Source organism: Lygodium microphyllum, chromosome 2, assembly GCF_053477565.2.
Source record: "Lygodium microphyllum isolate KBCC chromosome 2, Lygodium_microphyllum_v1.1.10, whole genome shotgun sequence".
Lineage (NCBI taxonomy): Eukaryota > Viridiplantae > Streptophyta > Polypodiopsida > Schizaeales > Lygodiaceae > Lygodium > Lygodium microphyllum.
Genome location: NC_141136.1, coordinates 179,663,418 through 179,683,036, shown reverse-complemented (window position 1 = coordinate 179,683,036; position 19,619 = coordinate 179,663,418). Strand labels below are relative to the sequence as shown.

General features: G+C 41.9%; 1 protein-coding gene across 14 annotated transcripts; it reads right to left on the bottom strand.

The window, feature by feature from the left end:
* Positions 1-1,094: 1,094 nt before the first annotated feature.
* On the bottom strand, positions 1,095-6,164 carry LOC148040665 (pentatricopeptide repeat-containing protein At5g66631-like). Of its 14 annotated transcripts, XM_087660765.1 has the most exons (6): positions 3,673-6,164; positions 3,441-3,553; positions 3,281-3,341; positions 2,729-2,855; positions 2,192-2,623; positions 1,095-2,097 (listed from the first exon to the last, which is right to left on the bottom strand). In XM_087660765.1, exon 1 carries the CDS (start codon positions 6,030-6,032, stop codon positions 3,963-3,965), a length of 2,070 nt encoding a protein of 689 aa, XP_087516891.1. In that variant the 5' UTR covers positions 6,033-6,164; the 3' UTR covers positions 1,095-2,097; positions 2,192-2,623; positions 2,729-2,855; positions 3,281-3,341; positions 3,441-3,553; positions 3,673-3,962. The 14 variants fall into 14 exon arrangements, 13 of the variants coding, with proteins under 13 accessions (XP_087516891.1, XP_087516865.1, XP_087516850.1 ...); XM_087660739.1 differs by having other exon boundaries at positions 3,196-3,553; XM_087660724.1 differs by having other exon boundaries at positions 1,096-2,097; positions 3,281-3,553.
* Between the last annotated feature and the right edge of the window lie 13,455 nt (positions 6,165-19,619).

Sequence of the window (19,619 nt, the reverse complement as noted above, 5' to 3'; positions counted from 1 at the left end):
AAAACGAACAAGTTGCCTTTGTTGATGAAGGTTGAACAACACTCCACAAATTGTGTTATCTATCATAACAAATATGAATAACAACAAAAACAAGGCAACAACTAATGGAGAGAATAATTAACAAAACAATAATATCAATGGCTATACAACTCACCTATTAATAAATGAGGAACCAACCAAAGTTTCAAGGTTTGGTTATGAGACAAAAACTTTATAGTATTTTGAGTTTCAGGGCTGTTTAAATTTAGCAAAGATTTAACATATTGTACACCTATTTTAGCTTAACATGTGTGCATTCCTACAACCCTAAATCCAACAACGGTATGGGACACTGACTCTTGGGACACAAAGATAACCCAATAAGTTACTAATTCAAGACTTGAGGGTGAGTTCGATTGGCTCTATAGCTAAGAGGTGAGCCTGATGTTCATTCCTTCATGGTTTCTGTCACATGCATGGCTTGTGTTGTGTCTTGTGTATACATTAGATACTAGGGGAATGTTTCGTTTGGAATCCATAATCAACTTCCTACACAATACGAGCAACATAATACAAGATAAATAGTTTGACATAAGAGTGCATAAGAAAAGAATAGATACAATCTCCCCCATATATGAGTGGACACCTCTCATGCATGTATTTATGGATTTATACTTCTTAGCTTTTTGTGCTCAAAAGTCATGAAAAGTAACCTTTTGGGCTTTTTCTTTCCATGCACAAATAACTTGCTTTCAATAAATTACATCTCTTGTATATCCAATTTATATTAAGGCCTAAATAATAATTCTAACCTTACAAAAATAACCTTCTTATCCAAAGGGCATAGTATAAAGTCTACAACTAAAAATAATCTTGTGCATAGATACATAAATAAGTTCTCACAATAACAAGGCATATGGTTTTATCTTAAAGTCTCAAAGGACACCAGTTTGATGACTATCAATGAGTGCTATAAGTTATCTTTGCAATATTACCAAATGTTTTAGATTACGAAGAAGACTAGTAGTATCTCTTACCAATTGAACTTGCCATCAATCATCCAATCCAAATTCATCTTATGTTCCATGCTAGTTTGAAAGAATGACTAGAACAATGTGAATTAATTGTCCCAATTGAGAAAGTCCCATGACTAAAAGACACTACTCATTATGTTCCACTCCAACCCGAATTGGTTCTTGATTGTAGGACAAAACAATCCTGCTTATCCAAAGTATTTAGTCAAGTGAAAAACCCACCTAGAGGCAAAGGCAACTCAGCAATCAATACAATCATTGAAGAGTCACTTCCCTCACTTTGTTGTTCATGAGGATATCGCTAAGGACAACAATCATTCATGAGAGAGAGAAGTGCTACATCCTTGGATATCCAAGATGGACACCACTGCATTATTCATCCAAGTAGTGACTTTAGTGCGAACAATACTTTAGGGTTAGGTTAGCTAAGTCTTATTTATAGGACTCGAGGCCCATTTGTGCAGATTCATTGTGTGATCCCTAGTCTTAGACTCTTGACCCAATGGTCATTACATCTATGCATTTGGAGGATGTGGATTGGTGGTATGGAATCCAAGTCTTGAGAAGTGATTCAATATGCTGCTGGCTCCAAGCTTGGAGATAAGCCCGTTTGGCTCTATGGCTGGGAATTGAGTCCAATGTGCATCCCTTTATGGTGAGCAGGTTGGATCCTAGGAGGATTTTTCACTTTAGTAGCCAAGCCTTTGCCCTTCTCCTAATTACTCACCCTTGACATAAAAGAAACTAACTTACAAAGCTCTGACTTTGTAAGCAAGCCACATAATGGAAAGGCAAACTATTTTAGGCTGTAATCTTCTTGCTTTTTCCTTTCATCTCCAACCATGCATATCTTCCCTGCCAAAGTGCCCCCAGATCAATTCAGAATCATTAAAGTAAGAAGCATGCAAATCTTCCCTGCCAAAAGTAAAAATTAACTGAAGTGTTGCTATGATCAACAATTGAAGTCCTGGTCTGATCAATTCAGAATCATAAAAGTAAAAAGCATGCAAATCTTCCCTGCCAAATGCCCCCAGATGATGCAGCTTATTGGTAGCATATAGACTTTCTCGAAGTGGTTATTATGCTGGACGAGACCAGAATGAATGAATTAGTCAAAATACGTAAGAACTAAAAAAAACAAGAAAGCCTCAATGATGAAGCTCAAGAAACTAACTTACTGTGCTCTAAATCTTGTTAGCAAGCCACAAACTGAAAAAGCAAGCTGCATAAGGCTGAAATTTTATTAGTAAATAAGTTGTTGGTAGAGACTAGAGATGTTCATTATTCACCTGCCTCGGCCAACTGACAAGCTGAGAGGGAGGTTTTATGGCAGCATATTGATCAAAAGCAACGGCAGGCAGCACTAACTGTGCCAAAAAATCACAGGCTGTCTTCTGATGGTGTGGCTGGTGGCATGGGCCATTCATGGAATGTTGCTCCAAAAAAGCATGCAGCTTTAGAAAGAAAGCAGGTTGAAGCAACTTGTGGGCTGCATCAGCATGCTGCAGTCTGAACTTGGCAGGTACACACCATCATGGAGCTCTCAAAGCTTTTAAACATTTTATGTGTTGCCATAGTGTCCTTACCCAATCTCAGGAATGCTTCAGTACCTGTGTAATGCGTATCTGTGAGGCACTTCACAATCCATCGATCCATGTCCAATACTGACCAGTAATATTGAACTTAAAGAAAGTATGAAGTTGCAAAAAGAGAACCAAGAATCAAGTATATTTGGTCTGCCCCCATCCAAGGCACAGGTTGGGTTCATGGGTCTCGCTTGACTGAATAGTCAATGCAACATACAGATAAGCAGACACCTCCTAAAAGACAGTTGGTTCTAACCTGCAAATAAAGCAAGCTGGATCATTGTGAGACTATGGCTCAGTGGAATGCTCAACATCACTGTTTTTTCCAGAAGGAAGAAATTCCTGTTTAATAAAGACTTCATGCAACGAGGTCATTGAGCAGCTTCAGCTCCCACAGGACAAAAGTTGAACCAGATTATGTCTACAGATCAATTGATCCTACCACAAAGTAGAAAGAAACCAATTGATGTAGGACATGATAGGTAGAATCCTGTCCTTGTTGTAAGCCACGTGCAGACTCAAAAAGCAAAAATGAAATCATTTGTTTATTTTGCCATTGTTAAAGAAAACAAGAAGATGAAATTATGAAAAAGCACCTAATGAACTGAAAGACCTCCATTTGATGAACAACGACAAGCTTTCTAGCAGGTTGTTTCATAGATGCACTTCTAGAGGAATTACCTCTTGAAAGATCAGAATAATATTTATTGACTTGATTCCAAAATTTGACCACCTCAGCAACCTCCATACAAGGTGAGTGAAAATCATCAGGAGGAGATCATGAGACAGGTTAATGTCAAATGAACTATGGAAATAGGACCAATTAGATCCAGTTCTTCACCTTTTTCATTCACTAGTTCTTCTCATACATAAGAAAAATGGATTCTTCAAGAACAGGTTTCCATATTAGGATTGATGGTAGCTTGGATCCTTTACAAGTGGGCAGTGAGCAGCCTGCATGGGTTCATGTGACACATGTTCAATATTAATTACACTGGAGCAATAACATTACAAAAAGGGAAAAGATGTAGACAGTAGATACAGCAAGAAGGTACTAAGGTGGAAGGGCCCACCTGTCTTATGGGGTAAGAAAGAAGTATCTTCCCCTCAAGTCTTGCTCAGCATCTCTCTGCCAAAATTCTCAACAAGAGATTCGCAGAAGGTAAAACCACAGGAAACTATCAGTTAGCTTTGAGCCTCGGAATATAATAAGATAATAGACTAAGCGACAACAGTGCAGCATTGAAGCTTCAAGGAGTCACCGGTACACCATTCAATAGAACGGCTTTTGGACTACTAAAAAGTAAGAAAGGCTGCATACAGGATCTCACCTAGTGATCTTTTAATCCGGAAACGCAATTTGTTATTGGATCAAATTTGCAGAGAGAACTGTTTGTACAGCCATCAAAGACTCTCTGCCAAGGCATGGAACTTTTGGTGTTGATGGAACCTTCTCAATGGACCTCACACACTCTTGAACCTTTTGTAGATCGCCCATTTGCAAGTAGACCCATGCCAAACTTTGGTATGTTGATCTCACAGGCACAACTCCAGCTTCCATCATGTCACTAAAGGTTTGCAAAGCCAGCTTGGTATTACCAGCATGACTATAAGCAGAAATAAGGGCTGAATAACACTGTGCACATGGAACCATACCAGACTCTAACAGCTTCTTAAATATTCTTTCAGCAGTGTCTGCTTTTCCTGCCAAGCCCAATGAGCGAATCAGCAGTGCACATGATTGAGAATCGAGAATCCAATCTGCATGCTGTACAGCCTCAAACAACTCCATGGCTCTACTCAGATTGTTCTTCATTGTATACGCATCTAATAGCCTACAAAATGTCTCTTTATCAGGTTCCAGATGAAACCCCTTTAATCTTTCAAAGACCCAGTGAGCAACTTCTACATTTTTAGCAGAAGCACAGTCCTTAATGATACGGTTGAATGTGTGAATAGTGAGTCTCACCCCCTGTTTCTCCATGTCACTGATCAAAGATACCAAAAACGTGAACATCTGATTTGCTGATAAAATGCGCAGCATGGCAACTTGGTTAAAGACATCATACTGGAAATTTAACTCAGATCTCAAATAGCAGAAAAGTTCCCAAGCGACATGAGGTTTATGTATCTTTCTGGACAGCAACTCATAAACCATATCATTGTCCCAAGTAATCTGAGTTAATTTCTTTTTAGAAAAATTTGGTGAGTCCCAAAATCTAAGAACTCGCTCAATCTGCAGATAACTTCCTGCTACATGAGAATCCAACCTCCCATTTGAAAGACTCCCCAAACTGTGTGTTTCCTTCTCCTTTGGCATAAGAAAGCTGTTAAGCATGTCCTGTATTTCCAGCCATGTGAGCTCAGGCCATATATTTTCAGTAAAAAGTCTAGCTGCCTCCTCCAAGCCGTCTCCATGAATGGATGCTAGAGCTTCCCAGAACTTTATCCCAGGTCTATCACAAACACATCGTAAGTCTTTCCCCAATTTCCTCAACTCAACCTCGTTCCCTAGTTTTGCATATGAAGCCATAAGGGACGCGTACGTGGACATTGTTGGAAAGAACTTACATTCTTGTACTTTGCTGACTATAAAACTGGCTGTCTCAAGTTTGCCTAACTGATTTAGTTCATCAATGAAGACAGACAATGTCCTGCCATTAGGAGTCAACCCCAAGTCTATCATTTCAGATAAGCTTGAGAGTGCAGCATCATAGTTTTTCATTTTGACATGAGCATAAAGCAAGCATGTATACATAGCCGCTGAAGGCTTGACATGCTCTTTCTTTAGGTCTTCCCAAAACGCAAACACCCCTGTAAAATCATGATGGCACGCACACCAATGCAGCATATCCCTGTAGACCATCCCCCTCATAGTCTGGCCAGCATTTTGCATTTCTTGTGCCATGCTCTTCATCTTATCCAGCCAATTAGCTTCACCAAGGACATCAATGATGGCATGGTATGTCTTTAAGTCGTGCTGAAACTTTTGGTCTTTCAGCCACTGGAAAAACTGCCAGGCTGCTTGCACAGGCACTGACCTCAGGATTTTGTTGGCAGATTCAGTATCCAAAAGCGGTACCATATCCGCCAGGGTGACTTCCAGTTCTTCGCTCCATGGTTTATCAGTGAGCAACGCACAAATAGATGCAGTGGAGTCGGATATACATGACTCAAAGTCGTAGATTTCGGGCCTTTCCGACTTCGCGGCGGAGATACTGATCCCTCGGCAGTGGATGATGCTAGCACACCTGACTCTGGGAGGAGGGAGAACCTGCCAGAGGACCTCGAAACCTTCCCGACAGGGTCTGTTAAAGCCTGCCATGTTGCAGGGAGAATGCGATCCACCATGACTACAAGAAGCTGATCGGCTGCAAGCTTGTGATTTTCTCGCTCGCCATAGAAGAGCCCTGCCTCTTGCGACGTGCATCATCTTCGGCTCAAGGTATGATCAAGGACAATGATGCCATTTTCGATTAAAATTGACGAAGATCAAGACAAGTTTAATTGTTTGGACTTTGCCCTGTTTTTTCTTTTCTCAAGAGCGTATTTGTTAAGGTGTTGAATCCATATCTATACTCACTCTTATTTTGAAATCTATAGAGCCAATAGCCATTGGAAAAGAAGGGAGAGCGAGCTGGCTGGCTCCAATAGGAAAGTCGCGTTCAAACTAAGAGTCCGGAACGGGAAACTCACTGAGGCACCTCCCAACCCAAACACTATCACATTACAGCTTCATCACGATCGAGAAAACTAATTAGAGAAACTCTCCCCCCCCTCAGGGGAGGGGAAAGAGGAATGTTTGTGCCCCCTCAACATCTCATGAGTGCAAGAGTCCCCCTAAATGTGCTGCAATTTGGCACAATCCCTACGGGATTGATGAACTTGACAGGGGTGGTCTTCAACCAAGAAGGGCTAGGGATTGCAAAGTCGTTGAAGAGCTCCTTCAATCCTCTCTACAGCACCAACCTTCTAATGAGAAACTCTGTTAGACAGGACATCTAGAACGTTGCAAATGGAAGCATTGGGCAATGGCAAACGAATGAAGGATTTCTCTATCGAGGAGCTCCGCATGCTCTGCTGGAATGGATTCTGCAACCCAACAAGGAGCGAAGCAATGTCATCAAGATGCTAAAACCAGTCAACACAGAATGACTCAACCAAATCAGTCAAGCAATGAACAAAGAAGCAACTCGGAGAATGAAAATGGAGAAGCGCAACCTAGAAAGAAAGGTGAAGATCTTCGTTCTTGTTATCTGCATCATCTTCAAACAAGTCCCACAAGTCTTTCCGCATAAGATGGTACATGGTAGATTCAAACAATGAAGGTGAGGTAGTTATACCTGTATCAATGTCCACTAATAGTCTTAGATTATGGAATAAGGAATTCGAAAGAAAAGCCATGGTTGGTTATTGTCATAGGTTGCAACCCCCTATTGAATACTGTAGAATTGTAGAAATTAACTACATGCCTAACAACTTCTTTTTCTTCTTATTTGAAACGGAAGAAATGGCTTTGAATGTTATTAACTATAGAATTGTAGAAATTAGCTACATGCCTAACAACTTCTTATTATTATTATTTGAAACGGAAGAAATGGCTTTGAATGTCTTGGGAATTGTTCAATGGATGATTAAAAATGCCCCTCTCACTCTATTCAAATGGACGCTAATTTTAACCGAAGAACAGATAAGCCTGTGAAAATTCCCGTATGGGTGGAGCTCATTGATCTACCTAGGAAATTATGGCATTTTGTTAAATCTATCATAGCACCATTACGAAGAATCTTAGGACAACATCCAACCAATATCATCACACCAAGATGGTTTCCACAAGTCTTAATTGAGATGGACCTCTCTCAAAGGATTCCCGACTTTCTATTAATCATAGACACTGAAGGAAATGTCCTGGTCAACCAACCCCTGACATATAAGAATCTTCCTAATGCATGTTTCAAGTATTTGAAGGTTGGCCACTTTATGAGAGATTGTTTGGATAAGAACCCCAAGGAACCTCCTAAACAGGAAGAGAAACAAGGCCCAAAGGATGGTTTTCAATTAGCACAAAAAAAAAGGTTAAAAATCAGCTAATACTAATCAAGCAAGAACTAGTGGAACAAAAAAATTTAGTACTAATAGCAACATATATTCTCCTATTATATCAAAGATCCCTGATGACTCTGCAGGCCTCAAACTTGCCAAAGGGACTACAAAGGAGGGAGAAACATTTAATGATTTAGATGATGAAGATGAAGTAGTTGAGAGTTCTCAAAAAAAAGAAATTGTCCCTAATCTAAATGATATAATAGATGATGTGATTATTGAGGATGTTGAGGGAAACAATGAGGATGCAGACAGTCACTGCAACCAGAGTTTTCCATGAGTCCTTTGAAGATCAACTCTGATAATTCCAAGGTGAATAAAAGAAGAATGTTGAAATTAGGACAAAGTGAGAATAACCCTTTTCGTAAGAATAGCCAAGGGGCAAAGAAAAATAAAAACAAAAAATAATTGCCATGTCATTTGACTCACTTAAAATTGTCTCCCTCGAGTGCAAAGGACTTACTAATCCTAGTAGAGTAGATATTATTAGAAAGTGGTTAAGGGATCAAAAATCCCTTCCTAATATGACATGCCTTCAAGAAGTAAAAGTGGCCAGGGAAAATCTTAACAATAACCTTAAGAAAATCCTCCCCAACTTTACTTGGAGCGCCACAAAGCACAATCCAAGGAGTGGAGGAACATCCATTGGGTTCAATCTGAAGTTAACAAATTTGGTAAATAAAGTTGCAGTAGACTCCAATGATAGATGGATTGCTACTCACTTTAAGTCAATTGAGGAGATAACTATTGTCTCAGTTTACGCTCCATGCTCCTCAGTAGAAAGAGCTATGTTATGGAATCCTCTAACTCAAATTCATTGCCCTATAATTATGGTTGGAAATTTTAACATGGTTGAAGATTTAACAAACAAGTATCAAGCATAACAGGACAAGAAAAGGATGCTTGGATGGGGCTAATAGATGTTAGCTACAACATATGATATACCTAGGCAAACAATAAAAAAATGTAATGCCCTAAGGAAGGCAAGGCTAGACAGAACCTATGTCTCATCAAGTCTGCTCTCAACTTATGCCAACATTAATTGCAAGGTAAGCAAAGATTTGGTTCTTTCTTATCACTATCCTATATTAACCTTCTTTTCCACTAACATTAAAGTAGTCAAGGCCGGGTGGTTCCACACCAATCCACCAACTTTGTTCAAGGATAGAGAAGTTAAGGATCAGATTATAAAAAAATGGGAGGCCGCCTTCACAAATTGTAGGCACCTAGCAAAAGCATGGATTGAGGCTGTAAAGGAAACTCAATCACTCCTTAAGGTTGTCAAAGGAAGAAAATCGATAGTAGGAAACTGGAGAGCATGTCCAAATATGCCTTGCTAGTTGAATTGGAAAAAAAAAAGTACACTTAGGGAGAATAGATGCACAAGACCAAATTTTAGAAGTCAAATGAATCTTTAAGGAAGCTAGAGGAGGAGGAGTCAGAGGAAATTCAACTTTATCTTAGAACATGGTGGGCTGGAAAATTTGATAAGCCCACCAAAGAAATGTTTAACACAATAAAGAAGAAGAAAGGAAGGGATTTGGTGCCAATGTTAAAAAAGAAAGATGGAATGCTAGCTACAACCAAGGAAGACAATCTGGAAACAACTAGATCATTTTTTGAAGAAATCTTCTCCCCTCCCAGCCAGTAATCCCAAGAGGCAATGATGACAAGAGCCAAAATTGTCAGAATAAGACCTAGTATTAACCCTAGTGCAAGACAAAGAAAACAGAAATAAAGAAATTTTGAGAAATTTCAAAAATCTAAAGCAAAGTGAAAAAAAATAGCCTGACAAAAGGATAAGAGGAGAAAAGGCCAAAAGAGCAAGAGCAAACTTAAAAGTCGAGGCAAAGGCAAAGGCGCAATTCAAAGTGTAAAGGTGCCCCCGAATTTTTGTAAAAGAGCGCCAGGCTCCCTCCTATGTAAGTTGTAAAGAGTAGACGGGCATAGGTGAAGGCATAATGTGAATAGAATGGAATAGGAAAAGAGGACCTTGGCAAGATTGTTGGTTATATAAAAAAGGAAATGGGTGCCCAAAGGGATGAGGGCATGTATAAAAGTCAAAATGTGAATAGAGAAGCTCATTCTTGGTGTGTGGCAAAAGTGGCTCTTCTTCTTATTCTTCTTCTTCTTCTTGCTTGCTTGCTTGTGCTTGTGCTTGAGAGAGGGAGTGTGAGAGTGTGAGGGAGTGAGTGTGTGAGGGTGAGGGACCGTGGTGGAGAAGCTCTCCATCTTCTCCTCTCTTCTTCTCCTCTCTTCTTCTCTTCTCTTGTCTTGCATGTGTGGCTATGGAGCATGGAGCTTGAAGGTGGAGGATTGAGCTTGCTTGAGCTTGCATCTCAGATCGTGGAGATACGGGTGTGCTTGAGAGAGGAGGGTACTCGATCAGGCATTGAGATAAGCTCACTACACTCGTAGGCTTGAGAGCACATACGGCTACGTGAGAGGTAGCCATTTGCGTTCGGCTTGAAATGCTTGAGCAATAAGCGGTTCCTGGGTCTTGACAGTCGAGCGAAAGCTCCTACATTTTGGTTCCATTGTCTGGACAAATGGACTCGAGCCTTGAGTGCTTGTGCACTCTGAATCGAGCATTGGAGGGTTTTTCCCCGAACTGGTGCTTGAGGTAGATAGGTAGGATAGAAGGGCCTTTGATCTTTGTTGCAAGTAAGTGTTTTGGATTTTTGAAGTTTGGATGAGTTCGTTTGATTAGCATTAGTATTTGGTTGTGATTTGTAGGGATTTGTAGGCATTTAGGTAAGAAAAATAGGAGAAAGAGAAGAAAACCATAGTAGGGTTTTGCACAATAGTAGGCCTAAATCGAAGGGAAACGGGGTTGGAATCCAGGAAAGAAGAGGAAAAGGCATCCAAGGAGTGTTGGAGAGGGGGTCTAAAATCCTGAGAAAGGGGGAAGAGAGCTCATTTTCAATTTTAGGCCTTTGAGAGAGAGAGAGAGAGAGAGAGAGAGAGAGAGAGAGAGAGAGAGTATGTGTGTGTGTGTGTGTGTGTTGGAGCTCCAGGGCAAAGACTCGAGCGCACTGATTCAAAGGTTTTGCTACTCCATATATATACCAACCCTCCTTATCTCTTGATTGTTGATTCTGGAAGCGCCGTGGGCTCAGCATTTACCTCTAGGGATCAAACAAATCAAAACTTGGCCTCATGTGCCATTTGTGCCCCCAGAATCAGACACCCATCATGGAGTCCAATTCCCAGAGTTAGACACTTGGACTCAGACAATTTGAGTCGGTCCACTCGGACACCTACAGTCCTAGTCCGATCGGACACTGTTAGCCGTGGTCCACTAGAACAGGCTCAGAATCGGACAACTAACCACCTCATCGAAGGGGCATCCGACTCTGACCATCTGATTTGGACAATCACCTCAAACACCAGACTTGGACTCAAATTGTCTGATTTTCTCACTCAAACAATACCAGAATCGAACCATCCAATTCTAGGAATCGGACCTCTAATAATCAGACACACTAACCAGAACTTGAAAACTGACCAATCCTCCACATCCAGGCTAGATAGAGCTCAACTCGAAGCAAGGCCCCCTTGTAGGCATCCAGATGCATCGGACAACTCATAGAGCATCCAAACTTCAAGATCGTGACTTAGCCGCCTAGGAAGTGACCTTGAACAAAGCCCCTCAGACCACTCATCCGAAATGCCTTAAAGGACCCAATTGAACCTGTTAGAGTGACTACTTGAGGGAGCGGACTAGAAAAGTGTGTTGCATCACATTGTTTTTGTCACAGTCACACACTACTTAAACAATCACTTAAAGTGCACTCAAAAAGCAGAAAGCTTGATTTCACACTGCGCATGAAAAGAAGCACCCCATGAACACTTAAGCAGACTTAAAATTGAGGAATGGATAAACTAACAAAGAACTCACATGCAAGATAACCAACCTAAGCAAACCCACCAATAAGAGAAGACTCTTAAATTTCAAACACGCGGCCAAGGCTACCAAGTATAAAAAACAAGCCTCTTGGAGCACAAGGAGACTGGCATGATTAGGGACTCAACCTTACTTGAGTTGATCAATTTGATTGACAACCTAGTGGACTAAGAGGTCGACAAGATGTCAGGACCGAGCTCCAATCATGAGAATGACCAGCTCGACTTGGGAGAGTTCCCAATCGATATCCAACAAATGATCAATCGATACAATTTACAAACCAAGATGGAGCATCATGGTAGGCCGACTGAGGATATCATAGTTGATCTTGAGGAAGAGCAGAGATTGACCAAGAAGGCACTATAGGGCTTAATTGCTTACAACTAGGAACAATAAGCTCAAAGGTTGAGGCAAAAAATAGAAATGCGAGAGGTCCAATGAGTTTTAGCGCTTGCCAATTAGAATAGGATAGGACCCAATGAGGAGAGGGAAAGAGCACTAGAAGTTGGCGAGCTTCTCACAAAGAGACTTATAGACAACATGGTTGTGGAGCAAAGCAGAGTGGCTCTAGAAACTTTGTTGCTAGCGGGACTAGTAATCACTCCAAATTCAAGGAGCCAACCGAAGATACCCGTAGTTTCCAAGCAACTTGACAAGTACCAGCCCGACAACAATCCATATAGCTTCGTAGAGGAGTTCGAGCAAGTGTGCGTGATGCCAGGAGGCATATTCCACGGTGGATTCCATGAGGTTTTACGGTGGATTCCGTAAACTTAGATAACCGGGGCTCATACGCAAAGAGGATTCTTTGTGCGAGAAGTTGATGGGGACGCCTGTCCTTTTCGGGCGTTTCATTAATTTAGTGTGTACATGGGTGATTCCATAGCGGGTGATTCCGCAAAATGCATATTAAATTAATAAACATTTATGAGTTTAGAGTGCGCACTCGTAATAAATTAAGGTTAGGATTTATTTCTAACCAGTTGATTTATTTATGTAGCTGAAGACTGCTAGGTATTCACTTTTGTCGGTTTAATTGTGTTATTTTACTAACGATTGTGAATGCTTCAGTTGATGTGTAGAGATAGCAGCAGTGGCGGAGGAAAGCATTGGAGTCTAGCGGGTTTTCGACTATATTTTGATAGGCGCCACGCCTATATTTTGTTATGTCTATAGAGACATCGATTATTTATTATTATTTTGTATGCGCTTATGCGCCTGGATATGTTATTTCTATTTGGACATTGAGATTGGGCGTGCCAGACACTATGGGCACCATCCATTAGCTTTATTTTCCTATTTTTGGTAGAAAGCAAACTCAAAAGCTAAAAGCTTGTCATATTTTTGTATTTGGGCTATTTTTGAGCATAAAGATTGGAAATATACATTAAATACATGCTTTGTGAAGCGCACACACAAGGCATGGGGGAGATTCAACCCAATTTGTCTCTTGTCTCATGTCGTGCTTGTTTTTACATTGGTTTTTGTGCTAAAAAGTAGAGTGCTTTGTTCTTGGGGACCTTTGGGAATTCACTACGTGAGCTACCTGCGTCCGATCTGCGCACCAGTGGTATCAGAGCGGAGCAGAGATCAAGGGCTTCCAATCGCTACCAATCTCGGGCGAAGGCGGAGCTCCAGGAACAAACGACCTCTACAGTCAATCTCGTCGCGAACCGTCGATACAGGCAGACTTCTGGCGATCAAGAACCCCTATTTCCACTGTCAGATCGCGAAGGACCACTCTCTGTCGGCGGAGGACCACTCATCAATTCTCTTCTTCAAGTCGTGATAAACAGTAAGAAAGCCATAACTCTATCTTCAAAAAGCTTAGTGTAAAGGCTTAAGACAAAGCTTAAGAAGCTTAAAAAGCTTCTAATCAACAAATCGTCAAGTCGTGGCAAGAGGAGGATCAGTCCGAAAAATCCGCGTGAAGAAAAACGATGCCAGGAGGCATATTCCACGGTGGATTCCGTGAGGTTTTACGGTGGATTCCGTAAACTTAGATAACCGGGGCTCATACGCAAAGAGGATTCTTTGTGCGAGAAGTTGATGGGGACGCCTGTCCTTTTCGGGCGTTTCATTAATTTAGTGTGTACATGGGTGATTCCATAGCGGGTGATTCCGCAAAATGCATATTAAATTAATAAACGTTTATGAGTTTAGAGTGCGCACTCGTAATAAATTAAGGTTAGGATTTATTTCTAACCAGTTGATTTATTTATGTAGCTGAAGACTGCTAGGTATTCACTTTTGTCGGTTTAATTGTGTTATTTTACTAACGATTGTGAATGCTTCAGTTGATGTGTAGAGATAGCAGCAGTGGCGGAGGAAAGCATTGGAGTCTAGCGGGTTTTCGACTATATTTTGATAGGCACCACGCCTATATTTTGTTATGTCTATAGAGACATCGATTATTTATTATTATTTTGTATGCGCTTATGCGCCTGGATATGTTATTTCTATTTGGACATTGAGATTGGGCGTGCCAGACACTATGGGCACCGTCCATTAGCTTTATTTTCCTATTTTTGGTAGAAAGCAAACTCAAAAGCTAAAAGCTTGTCATATTTTTGTATTTGGGCTATTTTTGAGCATAAAGATTGGAAATATACATTAAATACATGCTTTGTGAAGCGCACACACAAGGCATGGGGGAGATTCAACCCAATTTGTCTCTTGTCTCATGTCGTGCTCGTTTTTACATTGGTTTTTGTGCTAAAAAGTAGAGTGCTTTGTTCTTGGGGACCTTTGGGAATTCACTACGTGAGCTACCTGCGTCCGATCTGCGCACCAGTGCGAGGCGAACGGCCTAACAAACCCTACTCATCAACGTGCACAAGATTTTGGTCTTTGTCTCGAGGATAAGGGAAGGATGTGGTACACCGGTCTAGATGACACCGAACACAACACCTTCAATACTCTCAAGAGCCTCTTCATCAAGAGATTCTCTAAGGTGGGGTACTCGGATAACCTCATGGTTTGACTGATACGGTCATCATAAAAAAGGACAAGGAGGACATTAGAGATTACGTCACCCACGTGTGGAGTCTCTTTAAGAGAATCTCAGCCCTGAAGAGCGACCAAGTGAGTGAGCGGTCTCCACTGTAATCATAAGCTAAATTAGGAGTGAAGAGCTCTACAAGGCCTTGGTAGGCAACTCAAACCTGCAAAGGGACATGCTAGCTAGGGTCTTTGAAGAAGCCATACGCATAGACGACCTACTCAAGGAGAAGAGCTTGAGAGCCATAAGCTGAGATAATGCAGCCTCCTCTAGAGCCTCAGAGAGAGCTACTGCCACTAGCAAGAGATTGAGTCAGAGTAACCAAGAGAAAGGGAAGAGCATTGACCTGAGCCAAGAATTGGCAGACGTAAAGCTAGAGCTGGCCAAGCTCCAGGAAATAATTATAAGATGTGCGCGACCTTGCATGCAATGTGTCCATTGTGGAGGGAGCCACCTCCTGGCTGAGTACACGGATCATAAATCCAGACCTTATGCCAACTGCAGTATATTCGATCATGATGCTGTGCATTGTTGACTACTAAGGCGATTGCCTACCACAACCTTACAACTAGCCATACTACTTGGGGAATAGACCATTGCAATTCAAGAGGAGAGTTCCATTAGCTCTCCTAACACTTAATGATGCCAAGCCGACAGTCCCCAAGATGGACATCAACCCTAAATGCATCCCTAGACCACCTCGACCCTTCATGACCCATCCACCAAAGTGACACTCCAATACATTACTTATCACTATCTGAGTCTTTGTGTTTCCATCTTGGTCATACATGCTATGTTTCGTTAGTGCAAACCCTAGCATATCTTCACCTGGTATCAAAGCCGATGCTCTTCTAAAGAGCATCCTACGATGATTGTGGAGGCTAATCTTTGTGCAAAACTCACACGCAACTCGATTCTAACTCATGATGTCTCAAGCACCTTCTTCTAGGGATCCTATGATGCCCTATCCTGCCTCTCCATTGTTGGAGGCTCTATCTCCTTGCCCCGAATAAGAACAAGCTAACCAAGAAAAGGCCGATTTGATGCTTCAAGCATGGAATCACTCACTTATATGCCAAATGTCCTAGGCAAAAACCATCTACTAGCTCAGCCATCATGCCTTTTGTACCCTTGGGGCTGTTTGGAGTTGAACACTTGATGGTGAGGTCACTTCCATCTCATTGAATGTCATGACTAGGGCACAAACGAAGCAGGCCTGTATTTCATTGCTAGGACCTAGCAACCTAGATGCAGCATTGATAGAGAAAATACAACTCACCGAAGGAAGAAAAAGAGGGTTGATGCCACCAAGTGATACTAAAAATGGATAGTGCAACCACACTAATGAGAGGGAAGCAAGTGGCGGATGTAGAGGTTGAAACTTCAACATCTAAAACTGTGGAGAAGGGAAGTGCCAAGGTTGGGGAATATCCTGATCCAAAGTGTCAATTGGAAATATTCAACAAGGTTAAGGAGTGGGTGAGAGAAGCCCAAGAGCATCTAAAGGATGCCAAACCCATCCTAGAAGAAGAGATCAACAAGGTCTCCAATGTAAGCATGCCGGCCTCACCAACACACATAAACTCAAGAGATGCATCTGCACCTCTCACAGAACCACGAAGACAAGGCTTAGATGCCATCGATAGGCTAGTTGCTCAAGATCAATGGCAAAAGAGGGTAGGTCAAGATGAAAGGCAAGCGGGTAATGGCCTACTATGACATTGCTATTGGCTCCTATGATGTTGCCAATGGGGGATTTGCTTAGGCAAAGCCCTTCATTATGGCAAGAATTGAAGTAATGGGTAGAGGGATCTAACGAGCTAGGAGTAGCTGACTTGCATGAGAATGGCATAGCCATGTAGATACCAAGCCTCACATTGAACTCGCTACCTAAGTCCTTGCATGTGAATGCTTTCTGGGAAGGCACGAAGATGCATGCGGTCCTACCAGTGTGACAGCACTAGGAGATGCCATGAGAAAGGGGATTGTAGGCATTGGAGTGGGAGCCAATGTACTTAGCCATGTAGTTCCACAAGTTTGGGGAAACCTGCTGGTGGAGACCGCAAGGTTTAATGTCACACTGGCTAATGGCATAAAAGTTAAGCCATTTCGGAGTGTTGAAAGATTGACCCTTGAAGATAGCATGTGTCCATGATGGACTTCATTTTTATGTGAAGGGAGTTGATTACGGCATTTCGCTATAGGCAGACCATGGATGAGGAACATGTGAGTAATCAAAGAATGGGGTAACGGCCTCATATTCCTAGGCAATAGATCGAAGGTAGTAAGAGTTGAGATGGACACTTGGATGACCATGCTGGTCTACTTAGATACCATCTCCTCTATCTTGAAAGGAGACATCCAAGCTAGGAATTCATGTGGACGAAGTACATTCCTTGCCCCTGAAGACGAGGGGGACTGGATGCACATGCTAGCCACCATGGACCTACCATTTTCAGATAAGGAAGAAGATTATAAGCAGGTTACAAGGATAGTCAATGACTCCCATAAAGCCATCACACCTCAAATTCCAATGGGTAAGACCCTACCATCAGTGCCACTCTATATGATGGCCAAAAATCCTAGTCAACAACAAATGCCCACTCCTTTCCATGTGCCGTTTAGCAAACTTGAACTCCAGGGGATTCTTGAGTATCTAACAAGGGAGCTAGCTGGTCACCCGGCTGCTAATCTCAAGCCACTCTAGGATCTAGTGCACAACCTAAACCTTAGATACGATTGGGCACTGATCAAACGATGAAAAGAGAGTTGAGAATGGAGACCTAGATGACGATGAGTAGTCAAAGGGAAGCAATTCAAATGACGAGTACGAGGACTGCTATTCCTTAACTAAAAGCAGTGAAGAAGAGGCCGAGACAATAGAGTACAACACTGACAACCGAGTGATCGAACAGATAAAAGTAGGTTCCAAGCCGCAGAGAGCCAATGCAATTATAACTAAAAGAGAAGTTCTTAGAATCGAATGTGATCATACTTGGCTAGATCACTTAGGTGTGATGGACTACAAACAAGTAGGGCTAGTCTAGCCAAGTGTCATGCCTCTCTTTAGGATAGAGTCGACCTCAGAGTTGCGACCACCAGAGGAAACTCCATCCTCTAGCGAGGGTTGTGAGTTCAACTCACAATTGGAGATAAGCTCTGAGAGCGATCCAGAGATACCCTGACCACCTAAAACTAGATGCACCAAAGGGGACTTGCCGGTCCACCTAAGGTGCAAAGGTTGAAGGAGGGAAAGGGAGGACAACCAAAAGGATCGAAAGTCAAACAACAAAAGAAATCCCAAGACCTACCAAAGCACTTCACTAAGTTTAAGAAAGGGGACATGGTAATGATCTTGTTGGGTGCAAAAATACAAGGACAGATGAGTGAACTGATAGAAGAACCTATCAAAGTCAAGGAAGTCAACTTAGCAAGGGAAGGGGAGAAGCCTCAACCCGTGTCTATAGTCGACAACTTGACTGAGCAAGAAGAGGCCGATCTTATTACTCTCTTTGCAAGAGTATATGGATGTGTTCACCTGGAACTCAAAGGAGTCAATTTGAGGGTCGTAACACATAACATCCCAATGACTCCTGACGCAATGCCAATAAAGCAACAACCTTACCCGATGAATCCAAAGCATGCTCACATTGTGAAGGAAGAGATCGACAAGCTATTGAAGACATAATGATTCATCTATGAGATCAAGCACTAGGTGTCACCCATTGTGATCGTCTTGAAGAAGAACAGAAAAATTTGAGTTTGCATGAACTACAAGAAAGTCAACATCATGATTAAGAGAGATAATTATTTGTTGCCTTACACGAAGCACATGGTTGAGAGAGTAGCAGGAAAAGAGGCCCTACAATTTCTTGGACAGCTTCTCAGGTTACAACCAAGTTCAAGTACACCCCGATTACAGGCATAAGACAACATTCACCATGGAGTGGGGTGTATTTGTGTACATAGTTATGCCATTTGGGTTAATGAATGCTACTGCTACCTTTCATCAGTGTCTGGTGTGCACCATCTTCAAAGACATGCTTAGGTGAGAGCTAGAAGTATTTGTTGACTATCTGTGCGTGCACTCTAGTTGGAAAGAACACCTAGATAAGCTTCACACAATCTTTGAATGATGTAGGCTCTATAGTCTCTCTTTGAACCTCTAAAGTGCCAATTCTAGGTGAAACACAGATGTATCTTAGGGCACGTGGTGTCCAAGAGTGGCATTGCCATTGACTTGTCTAAGATCAAGGTCATTGTTGACTTGCCACCACCAACCAACTATAAAGGATTCCAGTGCTTCTTAGGACACACACGATACTATCGGTGCTTCGTTTTGAACTACACATTAATTACTAGACCACTCTACAAGTTGTTGATTGTATTCGAGTGCACTAAGGAATGCCAATGTGCTTATGAGGAGTTGAAGAAGGCTCTCTCTACTGCACCAATTTTGCAAGCCCCAGACTGGAATATAACATTCCACATGCATACTGATGTGCCAAAGTTTGCTATTGGAGCCGTTTTGTGCCAGCCTGGCAAACATAACCTTGATTATCTAGTGAGCTTTGCTAGTAAACAACTCACGGATACGGAGATGAACTACTCCACAACTGAGAGGGAAGGTTTGGCCATGGTATTTGCTGTAAAGAAAATTTGGCATTATTTTTTGGCTATGCCCTTTACCTTCTTTGTTGACCATTCTCATTAACAAGCCTTGCACTACTAGACACATAGCTTGATGGTTACTTCTGCTTTTGGAGTTTGACTTTTCTGTGGTTGTACGCAAGGGCAAGCAACTTTACATGGCAGATCATATGTCCCGCATACCCATAGGAGAGGCCACTAGACGAGGCATTGCAGATGACCTACCCGATGCACACCTTTTTAGCATGTCCAATGAGAAGGATTTATTCAGAGCTGATTTGATGCCTTATTAAGCTGATGACACAGTCCAAATCCTAGACCATGGACTACTAGAGATACCTATTGAGAAGGCTAGGCTA

What these genes read in the sequence shown, in the direction of transcription:
- LOC148040665 (XM_087660739.1), bottom strand. Translation starts at nt 6,032, where the DNA reads ATGATGCACGTCGCAAGAGGCAGGGCTCTTCTATGGCGAGCGAGAAAA.